Source organism: Pavona decussata, unplaced genomic scaffold (genome assembly GCF_977016875.1).
Source record: "Pavona decussata unplaced genomic scaffold, jaPavDecu1.1 SCAFFOLD_50, whole genome shotgun sequence".
NCBI lineage: Eukaryota > Metazoa > Cnidaria > Anthozoa > Scleractinia > Agariciidae > Pavona > Pavona decussata.
This window is the reverse complement of record NW_028145472.1, coordinates 67,727-95,571: the sequence shown is the minus strand read 5'-3', so window position 1 is coordinate 95,571 and position 27,845 is coordinate 67,727. Positions and strand designations below refer to the sequence as shown.

At 37.4% G+C, this 27,845-nt stretch overlaps 2 protein-coding genes across 2 annotated transcripts; one reads left to right on the top strand and one right to left on the bottom strand.

The window, feature by feature from the left end:
- Positions 1-783: 783 nt before the first annotated feature.
- LOC146481339 (adhesion G protein-coupled receptor L4-like) lies at positions 784-22,029 on the top strand. Its single transcript, XM_085108436.1, has 17 exons — positions 784-866; positions 2,353-2,412; positions 7,229-7,424; positions 7,610-7,717; positions 8,888-8,972; positions 9,373-9,463; positions 10,265-10,314; positions 11,350-11,482; positions 12,797-12,897; positions 13,108-13,210; positions 14,036-14,186; positions 15,216-15,297; positions 16,635-16,701; positions 17,937-18,019; positions 18,478-18,598; positions 19,324-19,365; positions 20,581-22,029. Exons 3-17 carry the CDS (start codon positions 7,334-7,336, stop codon positions 20,716-20,718), a joined length of 1,446 nt encoding a protein of 481 aa, XP_084964562.1. The 5' UTR covers positions 784-866; positions 2,353-2,412; positions 7,229-7,333; the 3' UTR covers positions 20,719-22,029.
- A 159-nt stretch (positions 22,030-22,188) lies between these two features.
- On the bottom strand, positions 22,189-26,376 carry LOC146481338 (uncharacterized). Its single transcript, XM_085108418.1, has 5 exons — positions 26,239-26,376; positions 26,059-26,126; positions 25,460-25,652; positions 24,089-24,214; positions 22,189-23,480 (listed from the first exon to the last, which is right to left on the bottom strand). The coding sequence occupies exons 1-5, from the start codon at positions 26,374-26,376 to the stop codon at positions 23,145-23,147; spliced, it is 861 nt and encodes a 286-aa protein (XP_084964544.1). The 3' UTR covers positions 22,189-23,144.
- Positions 26,377-27,845: the final 1,469 nt, after the last annotated feature.

Sequence of the window (27,845 nt, the reverse complement as noted above, 5' to 3'; positions counted from 1 at the left end):
GTGAGTAAGGATATTAATCCAGATATCAACCATAATATATTATACTACTTCCGATTTCTTTACACTTAGGTGTTATTTATTTAAAATAGAAGCCGACTCTCTATTGAGAGCAATGTGAACGTTAAAATGTGTTGACCCCTTTACAAAAGTCCTTTAAGATACTAAAATTCGTGATTAGCTGCATGAATGTCGTTATTGGGTGTGTAAACGCAAAATGATTGCTCTGGATGTTTACTACTTGACGAGTTTCCTAGAAAAGCACTTAATTACCTAACTGTCCCTTTAAAATAGATGATTAATTTTAGGAACCACCAGTACTTACTTCAAACAAGGTGATTTTTTTCTACACTTTCCCTGGACGGTATCGCTTAATGTATCGATAACAACATTTAGGGTTTTTTTTTTTTTTTGTCTTATTTTACATTACCCCTTTTTTAATACTCCCAACAACCTTAAGAAAGAGATAATGGCATGTCGTTCACTTCCGGCATTTCAAACTGTACGAAGAATACTTCTATATCACTTTCATGATATGAGATTTCTCCGGATGTCTAAATACGTTCCGATATTATTAACACCTGTATTCTGTTCATCTGCATGTGACTAGTACTGGTAGCTTGATTTAGCTGAGTTCAAATAATGCGCTACATCTACGCCCTTTCTACGTAACACATTGTTGGATTGTACCTAAAATCTATTAAAAATCCTTCCTAATATGAAGAAATGGAACACTTTTTGAATGTCTAATTAGCTCAGATATATTTTGTGATAAAATGAGACGGTCGGTGACGTACAGTCATTTCTATTCCCACCTAGACAATTCCGCAGTGTCGGATCCAGCTGAAGAGGGTCCTTTAGAGGATTTGGTAAGAGATTTAAATACTAATTAGCATTGAAATTTCAGGTAGGAAATTGTAATCCCAATTAACTATAAATTACTATTATTTGTGCAGTCATTACGGTTCATGCATTGTGAAAACAAGTGTCTTTTCGACTTCTGTCACGTGATTATTTACTGTTTTGGTTAACATTATGTGGTGTAAATACTGCCCATTTGGTTTATCTTATGTCATAAAGTTAACGATTATGTAATGAATTTCTGAGGTAAAGAAAACAAACAAAAATTAATGGCCGCTTTTTCTCAAGCATGGCATAATGGCTGATATCCCAATGGTCACTAAGCCACTCAAAACTCTGGAATTGTATTACCCAATAATCCAGTATTTTTTTAATAAACTAATGTTATCAAGGGCCTTTATGGATGTGCACTTTCCTCGTGGCACAATGATTCACCTTTAATAAATGGTTTTGAATTTGGTTAGGCTTAAAGGAAGGACGTCAGCTGTGGGACATGCGCAGTAGGGTCCGGTTGAGACTAATTTCCAAATAACTACTTCGAGTTATTATTGTTTGTCCGCCATTGCCTTCGTCGTGTCGATCGCACCTTCTCACGTACGGAGAGACGTTTTCACGTGCCTGCTTTGCCAAGCTTATCGGAAACAGGCTAGACTGTGTTGTCGTTGAAAGTGTATGACATGAGTTAAGTTTAACTGCTTGATTCGCGTTTAATATGTGCTGTCTGATGTAAATTATCGGTCAGCTTATTTTTGCCAATACAAAGATAAATAATGACTTACGTGTGAGTTCCTTTTGTTTAGACACCAATCCTTGCAATTGCAAAACTACTTGTGCTCGAAAAACTACGTCCAAAACCCACGGTTGCCCCTGCAAAACTGCGAAAGTACACTGCACATACCTGATATATTTCATTGTGGCACGAAGAGGAGGTCGGCTTGTCAAAACAATTAAAGCAGTATTTGTATTCATGTCTGATTTACACTCATCATATGTTAATGCATTCATAACAATATCGAGATAAAGCGAGGTCTAATAACACTAATAACTATCCAGGCAAATCCTTCATTGTCCTCGATTCCAAACTTTATGTTCTGTTTCTTTGTTGTCGTATATTTTTTTTCGGCCGCAGCCAGAACCAGAACGACGGCCGCCGCGAATGGACACCGCAAATCCACGTTGGTAGACCTCTAGGAGCAAACGATTTCAGACATATTGCAACAAACAGCTTCTGTATTTACTGACAAACGTTTGAAAATTAAAAAAAAAATAGCTAGCTTTCCGAAGATGAACGAGATTCAGGCAGATGAAAAGGGCTTCAGCTTCCTGAACTCTCCGACGGTATTTGAAAACGATTTCAAAGTGGATCTATCAACGAGCGGACTCTACTGTGCATGCCCCCTGCTGACATAGTCCCTTTAAGGCGAGCAAAAGATTATTAAACCAATACTGTAAAAGTAATGAAAATATCTTTTTGAAATATTTCCTTTGCTTTAGACGGTGAATTTCTTTGCTTCTCTCGAAGACATAGACTTTGAAGAGGAAAATGCATTACAGGTGCACTATTAAACAATGGTTGTTAACTAATTATAAAGTTCGTCCTACAGTCCAACTGAATATTTTAATGTCCTTTGCAAACAACCTCGTTCCCAGGGTCTTTCTTCTTCCCGTCCAAGACAGGAATAGGAGAGACCCTGGGAACGAGGTTCCGTAGGAGGTTGATTTTCGTTTGGCGTGAGGCCTGGTTCAAATTAATTAATTTGATCATGTCCAGTGCCGTTATACAGCAACAGTAACAATCTTTATTTGTACTCTCTTTCCTTATGTGATGTTCGTTACAAACATATTGGGGATAAAATTAGAGTACTGGCCTCCTGAAATAATCATAGGGGCCAGCGCAACCAGGCAGCCAGTTGACATCAGCATTAAATGAAAATAAATTACAGGTCAGCAAGATAGCACAAATTCACACACCCACACAAGGACAGAGAAAGTAATGCAATAGGTATAACAACTAGGAATTACTACGCTATTAGAGAAGTCTAAAAGAGTTGTTATTATATAACATTAATATAAGTAAAGCTCACAATTAATAGCTATGACAACTAATAACACATTATAACATTATTTACATATTATATGAACTATTGAAGAAAAAATTAATAGTAAGGCTTAGAAAGGTGACAGAATTTAACAAAAGACTAATTTATACACAATACTGTGGCGACAGAGATTCAAACTGAACCACGCTTAGAGCAAGTGGATGAGAAAAACTTCTACAAATATTAGTACCATCATAAAAGACATCCAATTATTATACCGACTGATATAAAAGAGACATTTAGAATATAGAATGCGACTATGAATGCGAGATTTGACTTCTCCTTAGAAGAGATAAATCCCGGGAAGCTTCATTTTACTCTTTGTCAGCGACGAACTCGGCGCAGTTGTTTTGAATCGTGTTAGCTACTGTCACATTCGTGATTCTAAAAAGACGAGATCACCTACGTTTCGATGACTTGTTTTGGCCACTACGACGTTCTCATAAAACCGTGTAGTAAAATGACGACAGCTATCTCGTTTTCCGGCCAAAATGTCACTAGTTCATGGGCACAACCACTCCTTCTCTATTCAGAATAACTCGTGCTGTCACTAGAATGTAAAGATCTCTATTGAGAGAAAGAGCTTCGTTTTCCTGAAAACTTTAAGGTTTTGCAACCCGTAATTAAGAGCAATTCTCCAGGAAAGTGAAGCAAAGTTGGAAATGAAAAATTTTAACCCCTCTTCAATTTTTGTGTGTAGGTAGGTTACCTTAGGGGATATACAAAAACGACCATATTTGGATCGGCAGGTGTATCGTTGCCATGGTAACCACACTATATAACGTCGCCCTTGGGACCATGTTTTGAGCAAAAGTGCCACTCTCAAAAAGTAAAAGTAAACGAGTCTGGTTCTCGGGTGCATGTGAACCAATTCAAATGAAATTCATACAGATGATAGAACCACTTTCCCAGTTTATAAAATTTGCCGTTACAAATAATTTGGGTTTTATTAAACAAGAAGAAAATGCTCGTCCTACTATCTTCCCTGTCAACCATTTAGACAGGCAGGAAAAACAAGCGCAACGATATTCTTTATTTCTCCGAAAGTACTCTTTCCACATCAACCAAATTAGCAGCAGAGATTACATAGATATTGACGTTTCTAAATATCATAAAATAAATTTGGGGAAAACTATACTCTGATCATGGGTGCTGAAGACTAATGGGACAAATTGCAAAAAATTGGAAAATTGGTAATTTTGAGAGCTCTAGTATTTAGCTCAAACAGGCTTTAGAGAGAGAAAATCAGCTTCAAAAGTATCCTTTATCATCTTGTCTGCTACCTACATTTAGTAAATAAGGTTTTGGCCAACATATTTGATGAAATATAAATTGATACACAACCTACCTTGAGGGTTTTGGGAATTTCTTCAGGATGCTTTCGTCGCGTGGTTCTCTCCAGTATCTCTCCTTCGCATGTTCCGTCTTTTTGACCAAATCTAGTGCAGACTAACAGTTACTCCCATCGAATATCCAGTTTGCTGTGTTTCAGACCAGGGATGATGATACAGGTAGCCCGCATACACTTGACAAAGAATAGTTGACAAAGTCCAAAACATGGTCGTAATGCTTGCGATTTCTGCCGTCGAGCACCTAAATTCATCAATATTATTCAGCCAGGAAGTAAAGGAAATGTGTCGAGATCGATGTACAAAGCAAATGCATGCCTTTGAACAATCCAAAGTAACGTCTTTGGCTAAAATCGAGTCAGATATTGCGATAGTCGACAAGCCAAGAATGGTAAATAAACTGAATGCATAGGCCGGAAGTCCGAGAAGCACGACTGCTGACCGGATGTAACACAATGTAATGGAATGTAACACCGGATGTATGTGTAATGATATCCTCTTGTAAAGGGGTTGTTTCACAATGGCAATGGTGAAGAAAGCCAAAAAAAAAAAAAAAAAAAACAGAATAACCGAATGAAAACAAAAAAAAGGAAATGAAGCTGAACTGAAGCTTGGGTGAAAATTGAACGCATGATCATAATAGCCGCACCCCCCCCCCCCCCCCGCCGCCCCCCCGCCCAAAAAAAAAAAGATTGCTTTTAACACTGTGAAAATGCAATTACAAATTCAGTTATGATAAACTATTCGTGATAAGATAATGAAAATTTCGCGCGTGAAATCTTATAATTATTTACCTGCACGGCAAAGAATAAGATCCATTTCGTCGCTGATTTCATCACGGTTTATATTAAGTCCGTAGGCTTGCACATGCCTGGAAATATCCCTTTGACATTGACTGAGTTTTATATTGTTTCCATTGCACTCACAAACCGAAACGTTTCTTTTGGGATTTGATAGAGACCAACTTTCCATTGTCCCGACCAGGATATTTTCCTTCGCACGACGATATGCAAATTTCCCTTACAGTGTTTTTGATCGACGGCACAAATTTACGTCCGGTCACCCCTCCCCCCACCAAAAAAAAAACAACAGCAAAAAATAAATAAATAAATAAATAAATAAATAAGTAAATAAATAAACAGAAAGAATGCCAAAATTTGGGCAGGTATTAGGTACTGAATGTGAAAATTTATCGGCTTGAAGAGGACTTATTTATTTCTGGAGGAGAGGTGGGTCAAAAATTCCAACTTCGTAACTTCTAATGTGTACGCTAATGCCCCAGATCAGCGACGTATCTTACATGCAGGTCATCCTTAACATCCAATAAGCAATAAATTAAAAAAACAAACAAACAAACAAACAAACCCAGGAAACATGGGCGGCTTATGTGGTTGCGTAAAACGACAAGTGTAGCGCTTTTATTTTGTCCTCTTTCTGTAAAACAGTCATAAAAGCGGATCAAAAGTCGTCCTTTTATCCCCCTATCAATGATATATTGTACCAAAAATATTTAAAAAAGAGAAAATGCCATTAGGACAATTAGCTGAAGCTACAAAAACAAACAAACAAAAAGCGCGTATTTCGCATCTAAAACTACATCCGGTCAGCAGTTTTGCTACTCGCATTTCCGGTCTACATACGTTTGGTCGTAAACAGGTCGTAAACAACGATTTCTTCGCTTCTCAACCATTCACCACGGAATGTACGAATCGACTTAGCCAAAGACGTTATTCAAAATCGTCGCAGACATGCATTTGCTCAGCTGCGATCTTGGTGCATCTTTTTAACTTCCTGGATGGATTGTATTGATGAATTATTTCGATACTCAACACGCAACTGTGTTTGACCTGTTCGACTGTTCTTTATTTGGGTTAATGCATCATCATCTTTGGTCTAAAAGTAGATGTTCGGCGAGGCTTGGCAGTTGGATTTGTCCTTTCCGCTAGAGTCTGTGCAAGATTTGGTCAAGAAAATGGAGCGAGCGAACAGAGGAGAGATCCATCCCTATACGACAAAAGCATGCTGAAGAAATTCCCAAAAGTAGCAAGGTAGGCTTTGTTTTAACTTATATTTCATCAAATTCGTTGGCCCAAACCTAATCAATCGAATTTAGATAACAGATAAGATGAATGAAAAAACCTCTGAAGCTGATATTCTCTATCTAAAGCCTGTTTGAACCAAATACTGGAGACCTCAACATTTCCAATTTTGACACTTTTTGCAACTTGCCTCGAATGTCTTCAACACCCATGGCCAGAATATAATTTTCCCCAAATAGATTTTATAATATTTATAAACTTCAATATCTATGTAAGCCCTGCTGCTAATTTGGTTTATGTGGAAAGAGTACTTACGGAGAAATAACGAATATGGTTGTGCTTGTTTTTCCTTCTTGTCAAGATGGCTGACAGGCAACATAGTAATACGACCAAGGTCATCTTGATTATAGAACCCAAAATACTCTAACAGCAAATTTTATAAACTGGGAGAGTAGTTATACCATCTGTATGAATTTCATTTGAATTGGTTCACATGTACTCGAGAACCAGACTCGTTTATTTTTACTATTTGAAAGTGAATTTTTCGGTCAAAACATAGACCTGAGGCCGACGTGATCAAGTGCGGTTTCCATGGCAACGACGCACCTGCCGATCCAAATATGGCTGTTTTTGTTCATCCCTCCAGGTAACCTACCTCCACACAAAAAATTAAGGGGGGTTAAAAATTTTCATTTCCAACTTTGCTTCACTTTCCTGGAGAATTGCTCTTAAGACCTCACGGATTGGCCGTCGGTAATGCAAACCGGCAATTGCACGCTTTGCCCAAAGAAGAAAAGACTTAAAACAACTTGGGAGCTAAAATAACAACAGTAGAATCTTTTTAACTACTATACACAACTTGTTTTTGACTTTCTTTATGCAGAATGTAACGTCCTTGCTAGAAACGACTATCCAAGCCTTCAAGAATGTATCTGCTATTAACAATCATACAATAGACGGCGGAGAACTTCAAGAAAACGAATATTTTATGACGATTGGTTTTGAAGATTACGTTGTCAGATTTGCTCAACAACAACTGAATGGTTCTATGCCCCAATACAGTGCCACAGATACCATAGGTCAGTGGAACGGTTATTCAGGAGTTTAGAAGAAGATTTAGGTGGTTCATTTAATTATACGACCTTCAGCAAATAACGGCACCGAGAATAAACGGTTCATGTCAAATGATAGCTTTAAATTTTAGTTTTTTTTATGACTTCATATGAAAGAAAAATATGCTTCTGAACCTTACATTTCGTTCTAGACTTGCAAGTTCGGCGAGTATTTCACCAAAATGAAAGCGATTTTAGTCTTCATGACACCCAAGGAGGAAACTCGATCAAGATTCCCGCTGAAAATCTTTATCAAAACGGTGAGTAAGTAAGCAGTTTTATATTATCATTTATCATATTTAAGGCTGGTAATCGCTTAAAAGTTCGATTGAAACTACAACTAAGGGCTTCAACTTCAAATGATATCGCCTTGTTTAATGTTTGGAAACCTTGGCTGACTCTCTCTCCTTTCGAAAATCTTTGGAGGTTCTTGGGATCTGAATTTCCGTCTTCAGAAATTTTCCGGAGTTGCTAGAAAAGCTACGGGAGCCCTTGAGAAATTAAATTAAAGTTAGATATTTTCGATTTTTGGTGGTCTTAAATTGAGTAACATTTGATGTCGTATAATAAAACATGCTAAGGCCAACAAGGACAGGTTAAAAGAAACTTTGCTGCTGACTCCATGTTTTTTTCCCTTATATTTCCTTTTCGGACTCCCGATATGACTTCTAAGAGAACTCAGACTCGATCTGGGGTCTGATTTACTGTTTTTCTTTTCTCTTTCAAACAATAGAACTACATCACATAATTATACATCATATCAAATCCGGCTTAGTTGATTTCTGGAAAGGGTGACTGGTATTTATCTTTGACAGAAACATCCATCCACCAGACCCCACTTGTTCAAGGAAGAGATAACTTTGTCAGCGAAAAAGTTGCTATCCAGCTAATAATTAACAATTATTCCACGATCGTGCGTTGGGTACAAGGATAATAATTATTTTATTAAAAAAAATCAAGAATATTGCTAGATCTTCATTTCGCTTTGCAAGAACAACCAGAAGATAATTTAATGGTCCTTATTTGTCGGGCATGGTATGATATACACTTAATGTATGATCCCGAGGGCAACATTTTTTACTTTTCCCGAGAGTCCATTAACCATGGCCCCTTGGCCAAGCAAAATCCCTGGAATTGCATTATACAATAATTCAGTTTAAATCGAGCTTGGAGGTGGAAGTAGAAATAAACTCTTCTTAATTCAAATTTCCGTGTTTATTTTTGTTTTATCGTTCTTTTGTTCTTTCTTTTTTTCTTTCTTTCTTTCTTTTTTCTTTCTTTCTTTCTTTCTTTCTTTCTTTCTTTCTTTCTTTCTTTCTTTCTTTCTTTCTTTCTTTCTTTCTTTCTTTCTTTCTTTCTCTCTTTCTTTCTTTCTTTCTTTCTTTCTTTCTTTCGTCATTCCCTCCCTTATTTCTTTTACTTTTTTGCAGTTTCAGTAGTTCTGGGCGTAATATACAAAGACCTTCATGAGTTGTTTACAGAAAAAACCGAATCCAACAAAACCAATAAAAGCAGGTGAGCCAACAGCACTTTCACAAATTTTCGTAATGACAGGGTAACTGACCAAAGCATTGCTTTTGTGTCCAATAGCCTGAGTTATATAATTTTGGGGGTTTTCAGTTACCCTTGCGTCGATAATAGTTCTTTAATTAAATCCAAGTATTGTAAATGAAAAAGGAAAAGAAAAATGGGGACAGGGGAAAGAACATTGATTCATAACAGGAAAAGTTGAGGTGTGTCAGTTTTTGTGTCCTTTGTTTGGCCAGCTTAAACAAAAACAGTCAGGGAGCAGTTTTTGGGTAACTCAAAGACTACTGGAAAATGTAAGTGTAGGTTTGATTACTTTATGTCATGTCGCTGGTCATTCCATAGGACATAGTACATTATTTGTCATATCATGTCACTTCCATTTCAGGACTCTAAATACGAAAATAATGTCAGCTACATTGTACCCATCTTCAGCAGTGTTACAAAAAAGCATTACCTTGGTCTTCAAAAACTTAAAGGTATCAGCAAAAAACCATAACAATTGAACATAATGATACAAGGGTGGACTATAGGAGTCATTTATACGAAAATAGTTACAGTGTCTGTGACCACGGTCGCATGTTTTTGACCTACGGGCATTGCAAAAAAATAAAAACACGCACCAAAATTTGTTTCTTTAAATAGATGGCTTGGCGTAGAGACGTAATATCCAGTTCTAATTAGAAGCTAAGGCTATTCAGATCGTATAATCATACTCAAACGATAGCTGGCCTTAACTTAATTTAATTTTAGGCGACGCGTTGCATGACCCACATACTATACAGCAACCACTGAATTTCATAATTCACCAACTTTAATTTGAGATAAAGTTTAAAGTTGTTAGTTTTCTTTAGATATTCTGTTCGGTTCTCTAACATTTCTGTTTGTTTTTTTGAATGTTCATCGCATTTGACTATAAAGATGACTTCCTTTTAGGGTGTATAGGACTTAGTAGATTCAGTCCACATGGGTCTTCATATTAAAAAATCCCTCGCCAGTAACCAGCTTTCTAAAAAATTGTGGACGGCTCTGACTGTAACCCAGGAAATTTGATGGCCAGAAACTACCAGCTTTGGCAAAATTTACAAATTGAGTAGAATGTAATAAATCACGTTCAATAAAAGCTGGTAAAAATCGCCGGCTTTAAAACAACAGGCAATCAAACTTTACTAAAATTGATGACGTGAATGACATATGTTGAACAAAGAGCAAGTTTGATTTTCTTCCAATACTTTCCGAATGCTAACTAATTTCTCATAGGCCAATGCATTTGCTTTCAGCCTGCAGGAAAGGATAGAGAATGTGTATTCTGGAAATACTCAGACGACAAGTAAGCAAGTTTCTTTGCCTTTCCTGTAATAATTTATGAGATTAGAATATAGCATGTTTTCCTATTTCTTCAGCAGTTCTATACGCGTCTTTTCAACTGATGAACGAGGGTTACTCAGCTCGCAGTGGACTGATAACAGTTTTCCGAATTGATCTGAAACATTCTATATTACAATGTGTTTTTTTATCATCAGTTGTAAATCACTGGCAATGTAAAGCCACGTTTACTAAATGTTCTTTTTAGGTCACGGCCCACGTTTAACTTAGCCCTTAATTCGTTCATTCCCCTGGTGATGGGATGGGAGGACGTATTCTGCCCCCATTCCTCAAAAGTCCAAGAGTAAGTCTAACAACACTTTGTGTGTACGTCCAAAGATTTTTCCTATACGAGATTCGTGACAGGAAGTAATGACGCCATATTACGCGGGAATTACGTCATTGTTTTAATCCAGCGGCCATCATAGATCCCCCCCCCCCCCCCCTTTCTGATTTTCGTATTTCCCAAGAACTTCAGAAAAGCACCGAAATTCGTAAAAAAAGTAATCAAAACTGATGGCTGGAATATTTCTATTTCTGAAACCTTCCTGTCACACTTGCCACCTCTAATAATGTTCTCAGGTCATTTTTTGAGAAAGGGTACTGACGTTGAAAGTCGTGCAGCAATGTCGAATATCCCCCTTCCTCCTCCCTTGTCTAGATGTGGTTGAAGGAGCTTAACTAAAGAATATTTTCAGGCTCGTATCGCCAAAAGATTTTCATCTTATTAAAGAGCCTTTCCTTCAAGATCAGTCTCAGCCACAAAATCACGCGGTCGTATGTAAAAACAAACCAACAAAAAATTGTGTAAGGATGTCGGGGGCAACCAAAGTTAACAGCAGTGCTTTGCAAGCGTTGGGTATCCACCACTTCAATGATAATGAAGTTTTAGCGAGCCTAAAACAAGAAAATAGTTATTTGAAACGTCAGTAATTTTCATCAATAACATTAATTATGTGCATATCAATCATTTAGAAAAAACGGTTTCGTCTTTCTCTAGTTCCCAGGGATGGTCAGGGGAAGGATGTCATGTACAGAAAATAACCAGCTCAGAAACAGTGTGTGTCTGCAATCACATGACTCATTTTGCCGTTCTTATGGACTTCGGTGATGATGACAATGACCTTTCCCTGGTAAGTTTGAATATTTCTCTCTATTCACTTTTTCAGTCCATCTCATTATGCAAATCTTAATCTGGATCAAAATGTTCAAGATCAAGATTTTCATTTCAACTTTCCTTATGATCCTTTATGTCAATCCGTTTTCAGATTTAGCCATTAACACAAACCCAATTGCAAGGTCGTGTTTCTTTTAGCCAATCTTACAGGCAAAAATTTGATTTTCAATTTCCAGCGACCGAGCAATCCCTACCTCGTTCCTAGGGGCTCTCCTACTCCTGGAGCTTTAGTGGAAAAGAAAAGACCCCGGGAACGAGGTTAGGACACTCCATATATGGAGGAAGGTGGATTTTTCAGAGTGGTGTCTAATAGTAATTTCCGATGGCAAGATCCATTTAAAGAATCAGATTTTGTTCTTGGACGGAGCAAACTTCTTTTTTATTTAGGAAGAAATTCCGGCACCGTTGTTTGTTTCAGTTCCTAAGCCTGAGGAATTCATTTTGTAATTTGAACAACATCAAAGTAATGAAACCCGGAGGGATAATTGCAAGCCCAAACTTGAATAGAATATTAACAAACTGCAAGGCTGAGACTACGTGAAAGACGTAGAGACAACAACCCGACAGAAACCGACAAAACAGGGCGGCAACCGTGGACAGCTGTTTCGTTCTTATTGGAACTCGTCAGCACGGTGTAGCAGTTCCATATGAAACCAGCGACAGAGCCAGCTCAAATAAAATGCAACAAAACCCATGTCCTATCAAGCCTCATACTTTGAACCTGCCCGCCCCCCGAATCACGCGTTGCCACATCACGTGCCTCAGGGAGAAAGCAGACAAAGCATCGAATTCCTGTCGCGCAAAGTCAACTGAATGTAGATGGACAAAACCATCTTAACATTGATTGCAGAAACGCATGGACAAAACCATGAATAGAATAGCCACCATCTTGGATCCTCTATCTTGGATTGTTTTCTGAAACCACAACAAAGTGTCCAAATAAACTGAAAAATAGTGAAATAAATAACAAATTGCTGAAATTGTATGAAAAATTAAAAGTGGTGACAATTACCTTAAAGTTTGTCACAGAGTCAACACTGGCTCTTCAGTTCTTCCTTAATCACTCTCCATCGCTTCTACAATGATATCAGTTTCCATCACGTCTACAATGATATCCGTGTTCATGACGTCTATAATAATGATGGATGGCTTAGTGCGAGATTTATTATCAGACTTCAAATTGTTTCATTTTAAGGGTCTTTCTTTCAACGATTTATCCAGAAGAAGTTATTCCTTTTCAGTGTTGATGTTTTTGTTTTATTTTCAACAGCCACCGGATGAGATTGATATACTAAAAATTCTCACATATGTGGGTCTGACGCTGTCTCTACTTGGAGCTGTGATAACAATTACCTGCTATCTTCTGCTAACGTAAGTTTTAAAAAGCGCTAGGGGAGTGTATACTCTTGGGATTTCTTTCTGTTGTCCCGCTCAAACCTTGCCGTATGTTTTTTGTTAGGACATGAAGGAACCATACAAAGAAAACATAATCCCCACACACGATTTCTATTCCACAGATCATCCGTCTCAGTTTTGATTGATTGATTGATTGATTGATTGATTATGTTCATCTTCCACCAGAGACAAGCACGCACCTTTATCTCAGATCCGTGTGAGTCTGGTTACTTCACTGTTTGCAGGACAAATCACATTTCTTGCAGGGATTGATGCCACCGAGAACAAGGTGACAAACTTTCTCAATTTTTTCTTTACTTAATACAAAGTCCTGAAGAGAGAAGTTTCATTGTCTTTATTTGTTTTAAAAGTCTATTCGGAAAATAAGAAATGCAAATATAAATTAACACGTGGCCAAAATCGCAATTAACTTCTTTGATTTCTTCTTTCAAAACACAAACGGTGATGTTAAACACTGAACGGTCATTTCGTTCTGCCATTAAGTCAAATGCGTGTTAAATTTCCTGAAATTTCCTTAAGCCAAATGTACCTGTCTTAAACGGTCAACTAGTGTTAATTGGTGTTTATGAGATTACTTGAGGGTGACCATGAGAGGTAAATACAGCCCTGGATATAGTACAGATGTTGGATGAGAGGAACTAACGGAAGGTCTCAAACACATGGGCGATGAGGAAGTAGAACAGAATGATGGGATGGCGGAGCGTGGGTTGCTCAGTACGGCGGGGGCGGGGAAGGGGTTATTTCCCGGGATCGTCAACTACACTTAAAAATTTGCAAAGAAAAATGGGACTGACAGCAGTTAAAAGCGCAAACATACTAATTTTAAAATGGAATTTATTGGAGAAGGATACCCCTAAATTCGGCAATCGTTTGAAATTCGAACCCATTCTTAAAATCTAGATTTCCCAGAGGCCATTCCTTTTAGGTTGCGGATTGTCCAGATTGCATTCCCCCGTAACTGCTTTGTCAGGGTAATTTTTGTTGAGGTTTATTCCAGACATTCATACACAGGATGTATCAATCTTTCTGTGAAAAACTTACTGGTGTGCAACCAGCATAACACTGATCACAATTTCCCCTCCGTTTTCTTCAGGGCGCCTGTGTAACAGTAGCAGCTGTAATGCAGTACTTCTTCATGGCTGCCTTCTGTTGGATGCTTGTGGAGGGAATTTACCTTTACTTGTTTGTTGTCAAAGTCTATAACGTCAGCCACAGAATGGCCGTGTATCATGGCATTTCGTGGGGTATGGATTTTTTTCGTTTTGTTTTGTTGTTGTTTTTCCTGTTTATCTTAACTGTTACCTTTCTTAAAATCATTTAAAAATCTAAATCAGAACTGGGTCCGTTACAACAGGATTTCTGTGTCGAATATACTTTAAGTAAGAAGCATTAGACTAAATTTATGTCGAGTCAGATACCATACTAAATTTGAATTGGAATTGAATTGTATTGAGAGAAACTGAACTGAATTGTAATTCGTATCCTTAGAGAAGCAGTTTTTTCACCTTATTTTAGATAAAAGTTTAGTACTTTAAAATCAGAGAAATGGTTGTGAAGAAATATCTTTCACGTCTTAAAAAAAAAAGGCAGTGAAGTGTCATGTTTGCACGCTAAATAATGGGTATTTGAATTTTGAAGTATTTTGGAGATATGTGAGGCCGTCGAGTAAGGCAATCGATTGCAAAATAGGAAGTTACAACAAGAGAAACCCAGAGATTGCAAAGAGTTAAAGCTAAATTATGGCCCCAAAAAGCAAGTCAGATTAGTCTGCAAGTAAGAGACAACTAAATTCCCTAAAAAAGAAAATTTGACGTGCCTTATCCATGACATGAAAGTGACCCTGAGTGCCATCCCACTTGAGGGAGCAAGAGGGTTTTCTTAATTACTCTAGCAATGGAACATAGGGTCATCGACACTATGACGCGTAACTGTGGTGGGGGTAAATATACAAAATAAGAAAGTAACTGGGGAGGTTGCGAAATGCAATGGAGCAGTTAGTAGCCTCTTCACAGTACTCCATGTTCACAACATCCAATTGGTTTCATAAGAGCTAACGGAAATGCAATCGATTTTCAGCAGTGAGAGAAAAGGGAGCAATCCAAAAATGTCATTAATATGGTTAATGTCATTTATTGCTTTAGATTCGCAAGTATCAAATTTGTAAATAGGTATGGATACACTAAATTTGATTGATTTAAAGTAGTTCGGCATTGCACGGTACACAAGCTCACCAGGTCAGTGGTAATCAGTACTTTTCATTTACTATATTTCAGGAACTCCCGCAGTTTTGGTCTCCATATCGCTGAGTATTGCTGCGGGGAAAGATGGAATCAAGAGTTTTGTCAGCGATAAGTAGTAAGTTTTCGTATCATTTTTATCACTATTTCTCTTCAATTATCAGTTGGCTTGGATGAATGATGAGAATTGAAGGTATCGCTCTCATAAGACATACAATAAAAATCATCACGAGAGGATGAGCTCTTGAAATTGAAATACACGGAGATTAGTACGTCGATAAAGCATTCGGTTATCACTTGAAGTGAAAATGTAAATCAAGCAATCTATTGTGTTTAGCATGAACTGAAACATAGACGATAAACGTATAGTTTTACGCACTAAGGACAATTTTCACATGCACATCGTATTAGATTTGGGGAAAATTCTGTAACATACTAAGAGGTATAGCGTTGTTGACTGGGTAGGTTAAAGTCACACGGTGAGTCCCTCAAGTAGACCCAACATCCTTGACACTAGGCAACATAGGATGAGCTAGCTCATCCCGTGATCTTGCATTCCGTTACCGACACTCTTAGTTCAAACCTTGCCAGTTGCTTTGCATCTTTATTACCCTAAATGCAGTCAACACCTTGTCAGTTCTATCAAAAGTTTTCAAACAGTACTGAACAGTTGCTTCGCATTTGGTATAAATCCCGGTTATAAGTCCTGGACTTATACAATCCCTTAAGGGGTTTTGGGTGGGCTTATATCCGAGAGAGGTTATAAACAGAATAAACAAAAAACAGTTTGCAAACAAGCTGATACCAAGACGTACTTTAATTCACTACAAGATCAAATTCGAAACTCTAACTTTAACTATAACCGGAACATAACAAAACAAGATCAGACTTCGATCTCAGTCCTACTTCACAAGGTTAATTAAATCGTTTTTTATTTACTTTAATTGTTCCGGGTGCTCTGTGAAAATGATTTTCTTCAGGCAATAAGTCAAAGGAGAGGTAGTGGGGGGGCTTATGAGCGGGGATGCTTATAAAGGAATACCGTACCTTCTCTTAGGGGGAGGGGGCTTACATAAAGATGGGCTTAAGAGCGGAAAAGAAGGGAGCTTATAACCGAAATTTAATTTTTTGTTTACAGATAGATGGGTCTATAACCGAGGGGGGCTTATAAGCGAGATTTTACAGTATTCCGGCTACGATGCTGCATCTGACAAGTGTCAGCTAGTCATATTTTGTTGATCTTATAGCGATGCTGCTAATTTATGCACGACAAATAAAACAGTGCTATCTGCCACTGACTTATTTTAAGGCTTTGACCGGCAGTGGGTTTTAACCACTACAAAAGGAATGAGGGAAGGAAAAGGTTTTTCTTTTTTGTTTCTTTGTTTGTTTGAAGCAGTGGAACAGACTGGTGTACTAAAGTTGTTTTTGTTGTTCTATTTACTAAACTCTAAGCTGCTGGATGTCATCTGCTGACGGTCTCATCTGGATATTTGTGTCATTTGTTGTGCTAATTGAACTTGTAAGTAACAGCTGACTCGACACACTGAAATAAGGAACCTAAAACGACCGACGCTAAAGCCTGGTTTATATTTACGACGCAAGCATAAGCATGAGCACAAGCGTAACCACAAGAAACCTACGTGTAAAACGGTGCGACGCAAGCATAAGCGCCTTCTGCTTGCGCTTGTGCTTATGCTTGCGTCGCTCCGGTTTACACGTACGACGTAACGACGCAAGCATAAGCACAAGAACAAGAGAATGGAACGATTTCCATTCTCTTGTGTTTTTGCTTCTGCTTGCGTAGTTGCGTCGCACGTGTAAACCGGGACCACGCAAGCGTAAGCACAAGAGCAAGGAAAGGAAACTGAAAGACAGTGACAAGTTGTCAGCGTACATTCTAGTTACTCTCGCCAAAAGGCAGCCCGGCCGCGCGATTGCGCCAAATTTTATGCTTCTTTTATGCTTCTGCGTGTTACCTTATGCTTATGCCTATCGCACGTGTAAACATCCTTGTGCTTATGCTTGTGTTTATGCTTACGCTTGCGTCGTACGTATAAACCAGGCTTAAACAGTCAGGCGAAGTCCATCCGCGCGAAACTCTTTATTTACCGCATTTATTCGATTAACCGCCCACCTTCGAGTAAGCGCGGCCAGATTCCTCCCCTCTCCCAACTCCCCTCCTCCCTCAAATGAGCCAGAATCTACCCCAGTATAGTTCCGTACGTAGGGTTAAACAAGAGTGTCTACCCACCGATAAAAGGGTATTGGTTTATTTGTGAGATGCTACATTTACACGTGACATGGCAGTGTATCACCAAGTCAAATTAAGATGCAACTCTTTTTGTTTGGATGTTTTCCCGAAATCTGAACAAATAATAGTTCTCATTAGCAAGACAGTGCGCCTGTTCTAATTATTTCCAGTGGCGTTTCAATCTGCTCCTGGAGCTCCCAAACTTTAAAAATTAGGGCAAAAGATTTCAGAATTTCGTTGTAAATGTATAGAAACGAAAGAAGTTTTCAAAACTTTTGCAGTTGAAGACACAGTTGCACGTTTTGGATTGCAAAAGTTACAAAAGCTGGCACTGTTGAAGAAACTGATGGATTTTCCTCCTCCTCCTCCTCCTCCTCCTCCTCCTCCTCCTTTTTCTTCCTCTTCTTCTTACTCTTCGTCTTCTTCTTCTTCTTCTTCTTCTTCTTCTTCTTCTTCTTCTTCTTCTTCTTCTTCTTCTTCTTCTTCTTCTTCTTTTTAATAAGGTGAACGTGATGATTCTTGTGCGAGTCATCAGGGAAATGACATCAATGCAGCATACAAAGGACAAGCAAACTGAACAGATCAGGTAAAAACATACTTGAATTCAAAATAAAGGGCAGGACAAAAGTAGTAAGACTAGCCATGAAAATCTCGTCAAGATTTCTGTCTATCGTCGCATATCGTTTGTAAAATAACGCAATCTGATCGAAACTCGTACGTTTCTATTTGATGGCCGTGATTATCTTAAAAACAGTAGAGTAGCCAGTTGGCTTTTCCTGGTAGTACTTGCACCCAAAACATTTTTACTAACAAAAGGAAACTCTTTTCTCGTAAGTTTGCATTCAATGACTACATATCTCAACAACAGTAAAATTTTCAAGGGAACAGAGTTACTCTGAATTTATAAGCTGTTATCGCCTATCGAGCATGCCTTACCTAGCAGTATTGTACCAATTGCAAAAACATTTTTGCCAACAAAAGAAATCATAAGGTTTCCTTATTGCCAATTAAAGGACACGAAGATCTTAATTTATTTCCCTGCAGACTAAGCATCAGAGCATGCGTGGTGTTAATTCCTCTGTTGGGGGTCACGTGGTTGTTTGGTCTTCTTTACCGATTACAAAAAACGTTCATCTACATCTTTGTAATCCTTAACTCAACTCAGGTATAGTGTACTAAACGGCAGGGATTTTAATGGTAACTGTAAGCTTTTCTTCCGGTACACGGGCGATTTAAGTTTCTCGTGTATGACAGTACAATTTAAGCTTGTGTATATACAGTAATTTCTTGAAGTAAGCTTTCATTCCAGTTTAAAATTCAAGTTCATTTTCAAACGCATTTGTAAAGGAGCGCGTACACGTGGGTTCCATGTAGTAGTAAGATGGACAGACGAAGCAGTTTGAAAATTTTCATGAAAATGTTCTTTAAAACACGAGGTCCTATTTACGCTTTTATTACAGTAACTATCGACATGTGATGTACTAGCATCCCAACCAAGGGGGAGAAGAAAGGTTCCTTGTTACTCAATGCTAAAGAAACAAGAGTTATAAGCGCCGCCAGGTTGACGAAGTCAGGGACTTACAACCCATCTTACCTAGCCACCATCTTAGCTATCTCCTTATCTCAAAACCTACCAGTTATCTCTTATGTACCTGTCTTAAACTTACTGGTATAATTATTATGATTACTTATCTAAACAGCTTTCTTGCCGACCTAGCCAACCAACCCCGCTTATCTAGTTACTCGTTTAAGATTTCTAACCAAACACTTAGTGCAACGGGGATCATTTACGCATCCAATTATTATTATTTTTTTTCATCCAAAATACACATAATTCGGATTTTTCCAGATCAGTATTATTGTATTTGTTTTGTTCTCGTGTTTCAACAGGGTTTCTTTATTTTCATCCTTCACTGCGTGAGAAACAGTGAGGTAAGATTTAATTGGTTGAATGTAATATTTCAGATATAAAAGCTCTGATCCATTAGCTGTCGCAGTGATTAGTATTTATTAATAATTCAATTCACGCTAAAGTATTTGTTTAACCATCTATTATGTTAATTTTCAGCTTTAGCCTATTTACATATCCGCGTTAACAAACTGATTTTTTCTCTTGATAATGGAGTCAAGATGACTTCAGCAAATCCTTTTAATTTAATAATAATAATAATAATGATAATAATAATAATAATAATAATAATAATAATAATAATAATAATAATAATAATAATAACAATTCTTTGTAATATAATCTTTATTAAAAATGACCAACCCTTTTAAATCACAACACTATGCACTCCTAAAAATTATGTACATTTTCAGCAAATATAAAATTCTCGTATTCAAATTCTTGTGGTATAAGGACATGTTCAACGTGAGGCTTTAAAATATTTATAAAAAGAAAAAAATATTTATAAAAAGAAAATATATATATATATATATATATATTCAATCTGCGTTCAAAAACAAAGGAGATATTTGCTTCTGAAAGATATCATACACTAAAATGTGAAAATTCCAAAACCCCTATAATCCTTAATGCTACTTAATAATAATAATAATAATAATAATAATAATACTAATAATAATAATAATAATAATAATAATAATTATAATAATAATAATAATAATAATAATGATAATAATAATAATAATAATAATAATAATAATAATAATACTAATAATAATAATAATAATAATAATAATAGCAATAATTATCATTATAACGGAGAAACAACAACAACAACAACAACAGGATATTAAATGTGACTTAGGGAGAAACGAAGACTCGGAAAAAAAATCCGAGTCCTAGATGTGATTTGAACCCACGACCCTCCGTGATCTAGGTTCAAATCCCATCTGGGACTCGATTTTTTTTTTCTCGGATCTGGGACTCGGATTTAGAAAACGTGTCCGTAGCATTTAAAACAGTGGATTTCCATTAAATATATCCATCTCGTGGTCAGAGAGGGGACTTGAGGCCGGGACCTCTGCATTACAAGTCCTCGCCTCTAATCACTCAGCCGCTCTACATTCTTACGTATGGCACAAGTTATGAGTTTTACGAGTAGTACACATGTTTTACCTAGCAGATAAGATGCAGCTAGCCCATATGAAAATATAAGATTATGCTATTTTCTTATACAGATCAGGGAGCGCTTCAAAAGAAGAATCCAACCAAAGTTTCAAGCAGACGGAAGTTTTGAATGTGGAGTTAAGAAATCTCCAGAAGCTAATCAAAACAGTGTCAATGAAGTTGATATAAGCGGTATTTATGAACTGTAGGAGTAGTCTGCCTCCAATGAACGATCCACTGAGATCCCTAAATAGACCACTTAACATTTTTCCGTTAAACTTTTTGATATTCTGCTTGCAAGTTGAAAAAAGAAAAAGGGAAATTAAGCTTCCCTTGGCTACGTAAGTACTCACGAAAAGGTTATCACAATGGACACTATACGGTACTTCGCGTGCAACGTGAAATTCAGGCGGGATTTTCTTTTTTTTCACAAATGATTATATTCCGCCATAATTTCATGTTACACGGTTGTTGCTGTTGTTGTTGTTTTTCAAAACATAAAATAAGCTTGGCAACATCGTCGCTCTTCGGGTCGCCCTGCAATTTTTCCGCAAAACTTCTTCGTCGTCGTAATAATATTTAGCTTCGAAAACTCACTGAGTTTTCTGGCCAGTTTGTTAAAAACCCAGTGGTGGTTTATTGGGGTGAGCTCTCATGTAAAAGTAGCGGAGGATCGTCTAACTTTTAAGCGCATCTGTTTGGTTACAGTTTTGAAATTAAGGAAAAATGACCGGTACCTTTTAGGTTATTCGCACTGATAAATATGTTAAGAACTGATGGTCACAAAGAAATGGAAACCTTAAGGCTTCACGGGTTCTTTTCACTTTCACCTCACACTTTTACATGGTAGTTCTCATCCCCACTTAGCTTATGTAGTAATCAAATGAAATCCTAATAGTTTCTTAGAATGACTAATGGATCACAATTGATCACAATTGTAGCATATGAAAACTAGCCAAGTTCTGTAATTTTTTTTTGTGATCTGTCAGATTACAAAGTAAAATAAATACTATAACTTTGGTGCAGAATGATTTTTTAATAGCTTAACAAGTGGACTAAATGTTCCACAAGTAAACACATGATATACCATGCTGAAAATAAGATATATGTAACGATGCCTGAAAACCCTGTAACAAACAAAATAAACAATTTAAAACTGTTTGTTGTTCCTCGCGACTCAATCGCTTTATTTATTGGACCAATACGTTTCACATACCATCCCTTGAAACAGCTATCCTACGATTCATCCGTGCTACGATCCTACAATGCTATGATGCCAGTTGTTGTATCCAAGCAAACAAATGTAATATCCTCAAAATTACAAGATAATTTACATCATAAAACTTACACACACAAGTCACATAATCCGTGCACGCTTCGCCTTAAATACCGTATTGAGATTAGCATGCGTAATTACATTCTCCAAACTATTCGACAAGTTCATGAAATTCTCAGAAGTATGCCAAGTACGCTTGACCGCTATGCTACACCAGTCGTACCATCCTAACGAAATATTACGATGCTAGTCTCAACCACCCATGGCCTCAGTTCTTGTCCAAGGTGTCAATCTAAGGGTCACGTCAGCGTAGTATTTCTTATTTACGATTTTATAAAATTTATGGAAAAAAGCTTCGCTTTTGTATTGCTTAGGTAAACATTTTGCGAACTTATATGCTACACTGAATAAACAGCGGCCCTTGACTCCACAAGTCTCCTGATTAACGATTTGCACTCAGTTCAGACCCGAATGCTGTGAAAATAAAGGTTCCATCCCCTTTGTACTAGAACGATTTACGCAGTGCTGCATCAAAAGGGTTGTTAGCTTAACTTGGCAGAGGCAGTCTAACCAAAAAACAATTAATTAGGATAAAAAAGTAAATGAATGTAAGTAATAACGATGACCTGCTGTGTAATTTCTGAAATTAGTTCAGATACCACCCTTTTAGGACGTGTTCAAACATCTTCGAGGTTAATGAACTCGTACGACCGGAGCTTAACTCGGTTTCCACCAGGAATATTGCTATTCTCTTTGAATTGTTCCATAGTTTGTCGCCGGTAACCATATATACGCCTGTTTGAAGAGAGACAACGCGGAGGAAAGTTTCTTGTCTAAGGAAACAACACGACGATGTAGAGAGCAATCTAACGTCAAACTATCCGTCGACCCTCCGATTTTCCTATACATACCGACAGATTCCAATTAAAATTCCGACGTGCTAACCACTACACCATCGTGCCTCCAATTATTCAAAGATAAACCGCTTAAATTAACAAAAAAAAACCTCTATGAACAGCAGCCCTCGCATGGACCGATACCCTTTTTGTCACACTTTAATTAGCTTAGAAGTCTTTTGTTATTATTCCCACTGTCATTGGTGATCAATTAGTCACGGGGCCTTAATTAATTTCAAATGAATCAGTTTTGACCATTATGGTACCTATAGGCTGTTTTGTTGTAACTAGTCTATTAATGTAGGTTTTGCAGTACAATTTATGTGTTCTTAGTGTAGTTTCTATGGTTGGCTTATTCGGTCGTGTACAAGTAGTCGATTTAGTTGGTGTAGTCCTAAGTTGGTGTATTCGGTGTCGTTGGTTCAGTGGATGTCGTGTTTGAAGTGAGAGCCGTCTTTATTGATCACATGCCAGCACATTTATTTGTTAACCGCCTGTTCCATGTGATGCCAAAGGATCTTCCAGACCCAAACAGGGTCCGCCGCTTACTCCAGCGAAGCCCTCTCCAAGTCCATCTATTACGCAACTGGTAGAAAATACTGGCTCTCAGTTGCAGTGCAGTTAGGCGAGCAGACAGGTCCAGGCACCATCTCTTTCCCGGTGAGCGAGTTACTTGGTAGGACAAGGTCACAGGAAGATTAACACGCATTAATGTACCGTCTCCATAAGCACCAGTTCGGAGAAAGTAGGCCGAAACATATCCTGTGATACTTGCTGTTACTTCGGAAGAAGGGTCAAACTGGCAAATTAAATAAACGATCATTTTAATTTACTGTTACAAACATGATATTATCAGTGGTTCAGTACAACATGCGACAAATGTAAATATTAAGCGCTCGGAGGGAAGCTTATCTTAAAAAAAAAAAAAAAAAAAAAAAAAAAAAAACTAGGAAGTCATCTGATCTTTCAAGTTAAGAATGACAAAGGAAAGTAGTATTTTTAAATTTATATCTCAAAAAACATAATTATATATTGCATCAACTGGAACTAGCTTGCACACGAGGCTTACACGGGAAAATCTTTTCACATGCAAATAGTTTAATAATATATTCTCCCGCAAGAGCCTCCATTGCAAGCTCGATCCAGTTCAATACCGAGAATACGGGTATGGTCTTTTCTTCCCCTTTTGCGTGGTCAAAACAAATTCGGTCATTTTCCAATAGGAAAACTCCGCACGGAAACTCCACAACTTCGTTGATAATCGAGACCTACGACGAAAGTTTTGTAGTCACAAGGTTTCATTTCCTTTCCTTTTCGGAGTTCTAGTGTTCCAAAAAAATTAATTTATGCGCCTAAAAGTAATTTTAGCAAATATGTAACGCAGCAGTGAAATATTTTCTTTCTTACCTGCACAGTTAACTTTGGGGGATATAGTGAATTCCCTGAAGAGGGGAACCTCAGATGGTACTGGAATTTGACTTTTAAGCTGAAATCCACTCCTAGTTGTAAGAAGTATACTGGGATATAGATGCTCTGAAAAGTAAAACGAAACAATGTTAATAATGCCACTGCTTCTTAATTAAGTACTGAACCGACCCATGGCTATCTAAGGAAATTATTTGAATTAAAGAATGTCAGTAGTTGTGACAACTTAGAGGATGCGTAAAAACGGTGGTATCAGCTGTATATATTTTCCACTTATTAAGAGCATCACAATAATGACGCCACATGACGCAAGTTTACGTCATAATTTGAGCCCTTAATCTTGGATTTCTTACTTTTTTATTACATCAAAAAAAACACCAGACCTGGCCCAAATACTGAGAAAGTCAAAATAATAAAACGTTTTAGACAATCTAAAACTGTGAAGGTTTTGAAAACAATGGTTGGCCATTCCTGCCAAAAAGTGGCTGCTTCAAATATCATGTCACGTTAACAGACAGATGAGAATAGTGCGAAATAATTCTGAAACTCGGTCTAGACAGGATTTTCTGCTCCCCCACGGATACACCATTCGAGTTTCTATCCCTCTTCGTAACTCATTACCTCTGTACTTCTTATCAAGCACAGTCAGGCTTCTACCTCCAACAGAAATCTTGACTTTAACTTCTATTTCCAAACCGTTCTCGTTTTTTAGCGAAACATAGGCAGTTCCCTTGACTCTAATCCCAACAACTTTTTTTTCAAACAGTTTTATTGCGGGCAGGTTGACTCTTGGGTAAGTAGAGCTGGCCTTGCTCCAAACTTGACCAAATACTCTGTTTTGACTTGCTTTCCGAAATCTCTTGGGAGTCGTGAGGGACGAATTAGTCGAGTTATGCTGTCGATTAGACAAAGAAGAATTTGATGGCTTTGGAATTAGATTATTGGAGACACCTGAAACTTCCTCTGCAGGTTTTTCTTCGACAGATAAAGTAGCCGGAGCCTTTGGAACGATTAGGCTTACAAAGAGGTGGAGACTAACCGCTTTCAGTTCAGCGTATCCGAAAGGGTGAGTTTCAATGAGCAAAACTTGGCTTTTCACAGTTACTCTCATCAGTTATCGTCACATCAATACCCCCCCTGAGTTTGAATCGGTTCTCCGAGATTCAACTGCTCAGATAAAAAGGCAAGGCTCTCAGAGACCATTCCATTCCTCTTGTTAATGGACGCAAAATCATAATACTTCAAGTTAAGATCGATTTCGAATGACAAGCTAGCGAAATCTGAACGGTCAAAATGATTCTTGATCAAAATTTCTTTCTTGTCCGATGTGTTTGCTTATCGATGCATTTTCACTGGGCCAGGGAGCAAGGGCGATTCTTCAGGTTTTGAGACAGTTGCTTTTTTCCCGTCCACATCTTCGTATAGGTCGCATTTCACATTCGGAAGTAGCTGTTGGAGGATGCTAAATACCAGTCGGAACTGTTCCTCTTTAGTGGAGTTGTTTCCGTAGATTTCAAACGACTCTCCAGCTCTGGAGTTTGTAGTTCTGAGAAGATAAAATTCAAAAAAATTAATCAAAAGATCAGTTCATGGACTTTGTCAAGATTAGACAACCATAAAATTAAGAGCATCATTTAAACTGACAACATCTTAGAAATTAAATGGAATCGAAAACCCTGTATAATTGTAAATCGAGTAGCATGCAATAGTATGAAATTGTAATTGTATCCGTCGTCTTGTTCTGATCTTCTTTCTTGATTTCATCTTGTAAAATAATAACTGAGGAGACCTAATTAATATAAGCTTCTTAGCTTCCTTTAGGTCTCCTCGCCATTGTTAAATCTTTTTTTCTATCTTTTTTTTTGTTTATGTTATATTTGTGGTGTGGCAAAATAAATAAACTAAACTAAACTAAACTAAACAGAAAATCTTGATTCTATCTATTGACAAACATTTCCACTGACCATAAAGGCAACCAAACACAAACTTCAATCTTCACTACTCTATCCAGAAGTATATTCTGTAGCAACAAAGCACATTTTAGAATAATAGTATTAACCTTGAATCAAGTTGGAGTCGAACCAAGAAGTAATCTACCATGATCTGGCAAAAAACAGAACGAGGGATAATACCACTCCAAGTAGCAGACCTGCTATTAAGGCACCGATAACCTTGATCTTAACCACATGGGAAGACTTGTTTAATTTTTCTTCTGATTTTCCTGTATCAGTGATCTCCTTCGTCGGCTCCGATGCCTTTTCCTCCGTCATGGCGCTGCTGCTAAACTGTTAAGTTCACGTTGCAGATGCAGAAGATGAAGTGATAAAGGTTAATAAATGAAAGCCACTTTTATAGATGCCTCTTGATACAGATTTCCGTGACATTTCCCAGAGGAATGTAGCGTTACAAGTAGTCTGTTTTTCAAATCATTCAAAGCATTTAATAAATCTATATTAGCTTTGCGAACTCCTCTCTAGAGGGATCCGTCTTAATTTTTGTGTTCTTATCATGATGTAAAAGGTTGCAAAAAAGATTCTCAGCACTGCATCAGAAAAGGCTAAAGAAAAGATTCGGAAACTGATTTCTTGTAAATGTCTACCGCATTGACTGATTCGAAGTCATGTTTTAACCAACGAGCCCTTTTCCACAAAACACGTCTAAAAGTACTTCAAAGTGGACTTCAATTTGCGTCTACACATTTCCTTTTAACCTCAAAGTGCACACCGTAGACGTGAGGCAAATATATTAAGATTTTTAAGAACCAGGGTAAGCTTAGCCAACTGCTATATTGTGTCATTTGGTTTTTAAAGGCATTTGTAACACGTCAGTTTGCGGTTCTAAAAATAATTTTACCTCCTTATGGAACCACTTCACTTAAGTGCCCTTGAGAATCTGGTTAAAACGGCTTCTTTTAAACTATAATTTATCCTTGATAGGAACTGTCTAAACAAAAAATCTCGGTCACCTTTTCAGTGATACACTCATGACTATTCATGCATTTTACTAAATTGTACAGTACTTCATCGAATTTGGTCCCTAATGTAGCTAGTAATTTAGTTTAATATCCACTTGGTTGAAACAGTTAAACGTGCTTGTGTTTTATATGTATTATTAATAATTATATTGTCAAATCAGCTGAGCAGAAATAGATATGTTGTTGTCTTGGCGGAAGGAAAGTTTTTAGGGTTTCAGTGTTTTGTTTGTCTTTCCTGTGACACGGAGAGCTTTAGCCTTGCAATAAATATTTTCTGAACATTTCTTCATCACTGAAAGTTGCGACTTAGATTAACAGAATCTGCAAGAACGTGGCGTTTTGTTTTTTTGTTTTTTGTTTTGTTTTGTTTTGTTTTGTTTGTTTTTTTTTGGATGCTTTGCGTACACGATAATGGGACATTATTTAGAAATCAGTCTCTTGCCCAAACTTTAGAATTTGCTGGTCTTGACGCTAGATTCAGTTTTTGTTTTTGTGGGGAGGAACTCCTTTTTCTTTCCATACTGCATGTCCGAGAGTTAATTTAATTAAGCGGTAATTATTATATAGATAACTTTTTAGGCATTGTTTTAATTCATTCTGGACAGTGTCATTCAACTTTATATACCTATTTACCCGACCTACAGCATGCCTTCAAACTGTGTTTGTACAACTCTGTTCTCGTCGATCGGTATGCAAGTGATTTCAGAACTATTTTAGCAACGCTGAGACACTGCTTACATTTTCCCGTTTAGTATTGGTACTGTG

What these genes read in the sequence shown, in the direction of transcription:
- LOC146481339 (XM_085108436.1), top strand. Translation starts at nt 7,334, where the DNA reads ATGACGATTGGTTTTGAAGATTACGTTGTCAGATTTGCTCAACAACAA. An exon ending in GTATCATGGCATTTCGTGGG is followed by an intron (nt 14,187 to 15,215) that starts GTATGGATTTTT and finishes ACTATATTTCAG; the next exon opens with GAACTCCCGCAGTTTTGGTC. An exon ending in AAGCAAACTGAACAGATCAG is followed by an intron (nt 18,020 to 18,477) that starts GTAAAAACATAC and finishes ATTTCCCTGCAG; the next exon opens with ACTAAGCATCAGAGCATGCG.
- LOC146481338 (XM_085108418.1), bottom strand. Translation starts at nt 26,376, where the DNA reads ATGACGGAGGAAAAGGCATCGGAGCCGACGAAGGAGATCACTGATACA. An exon ending in CGCCCTTGCTCCCTGGCCCA is followed by an intron (nt 24,215 to 25,459) that starts GTGAAAATGCAT and finishes TTTACTTTTCAG; the next exon opens with AGCATCTATATCCCAGTATA. An exon ending in CCCCAAAGTTAACTGTGCAG is followed by an intron (nt 23,481 to 24,088) that starts GTAAGAAAGAAA and finishes TTAATTTGCCAG; the next exon opens with TTTGACCCTTCTTCCGAAGT.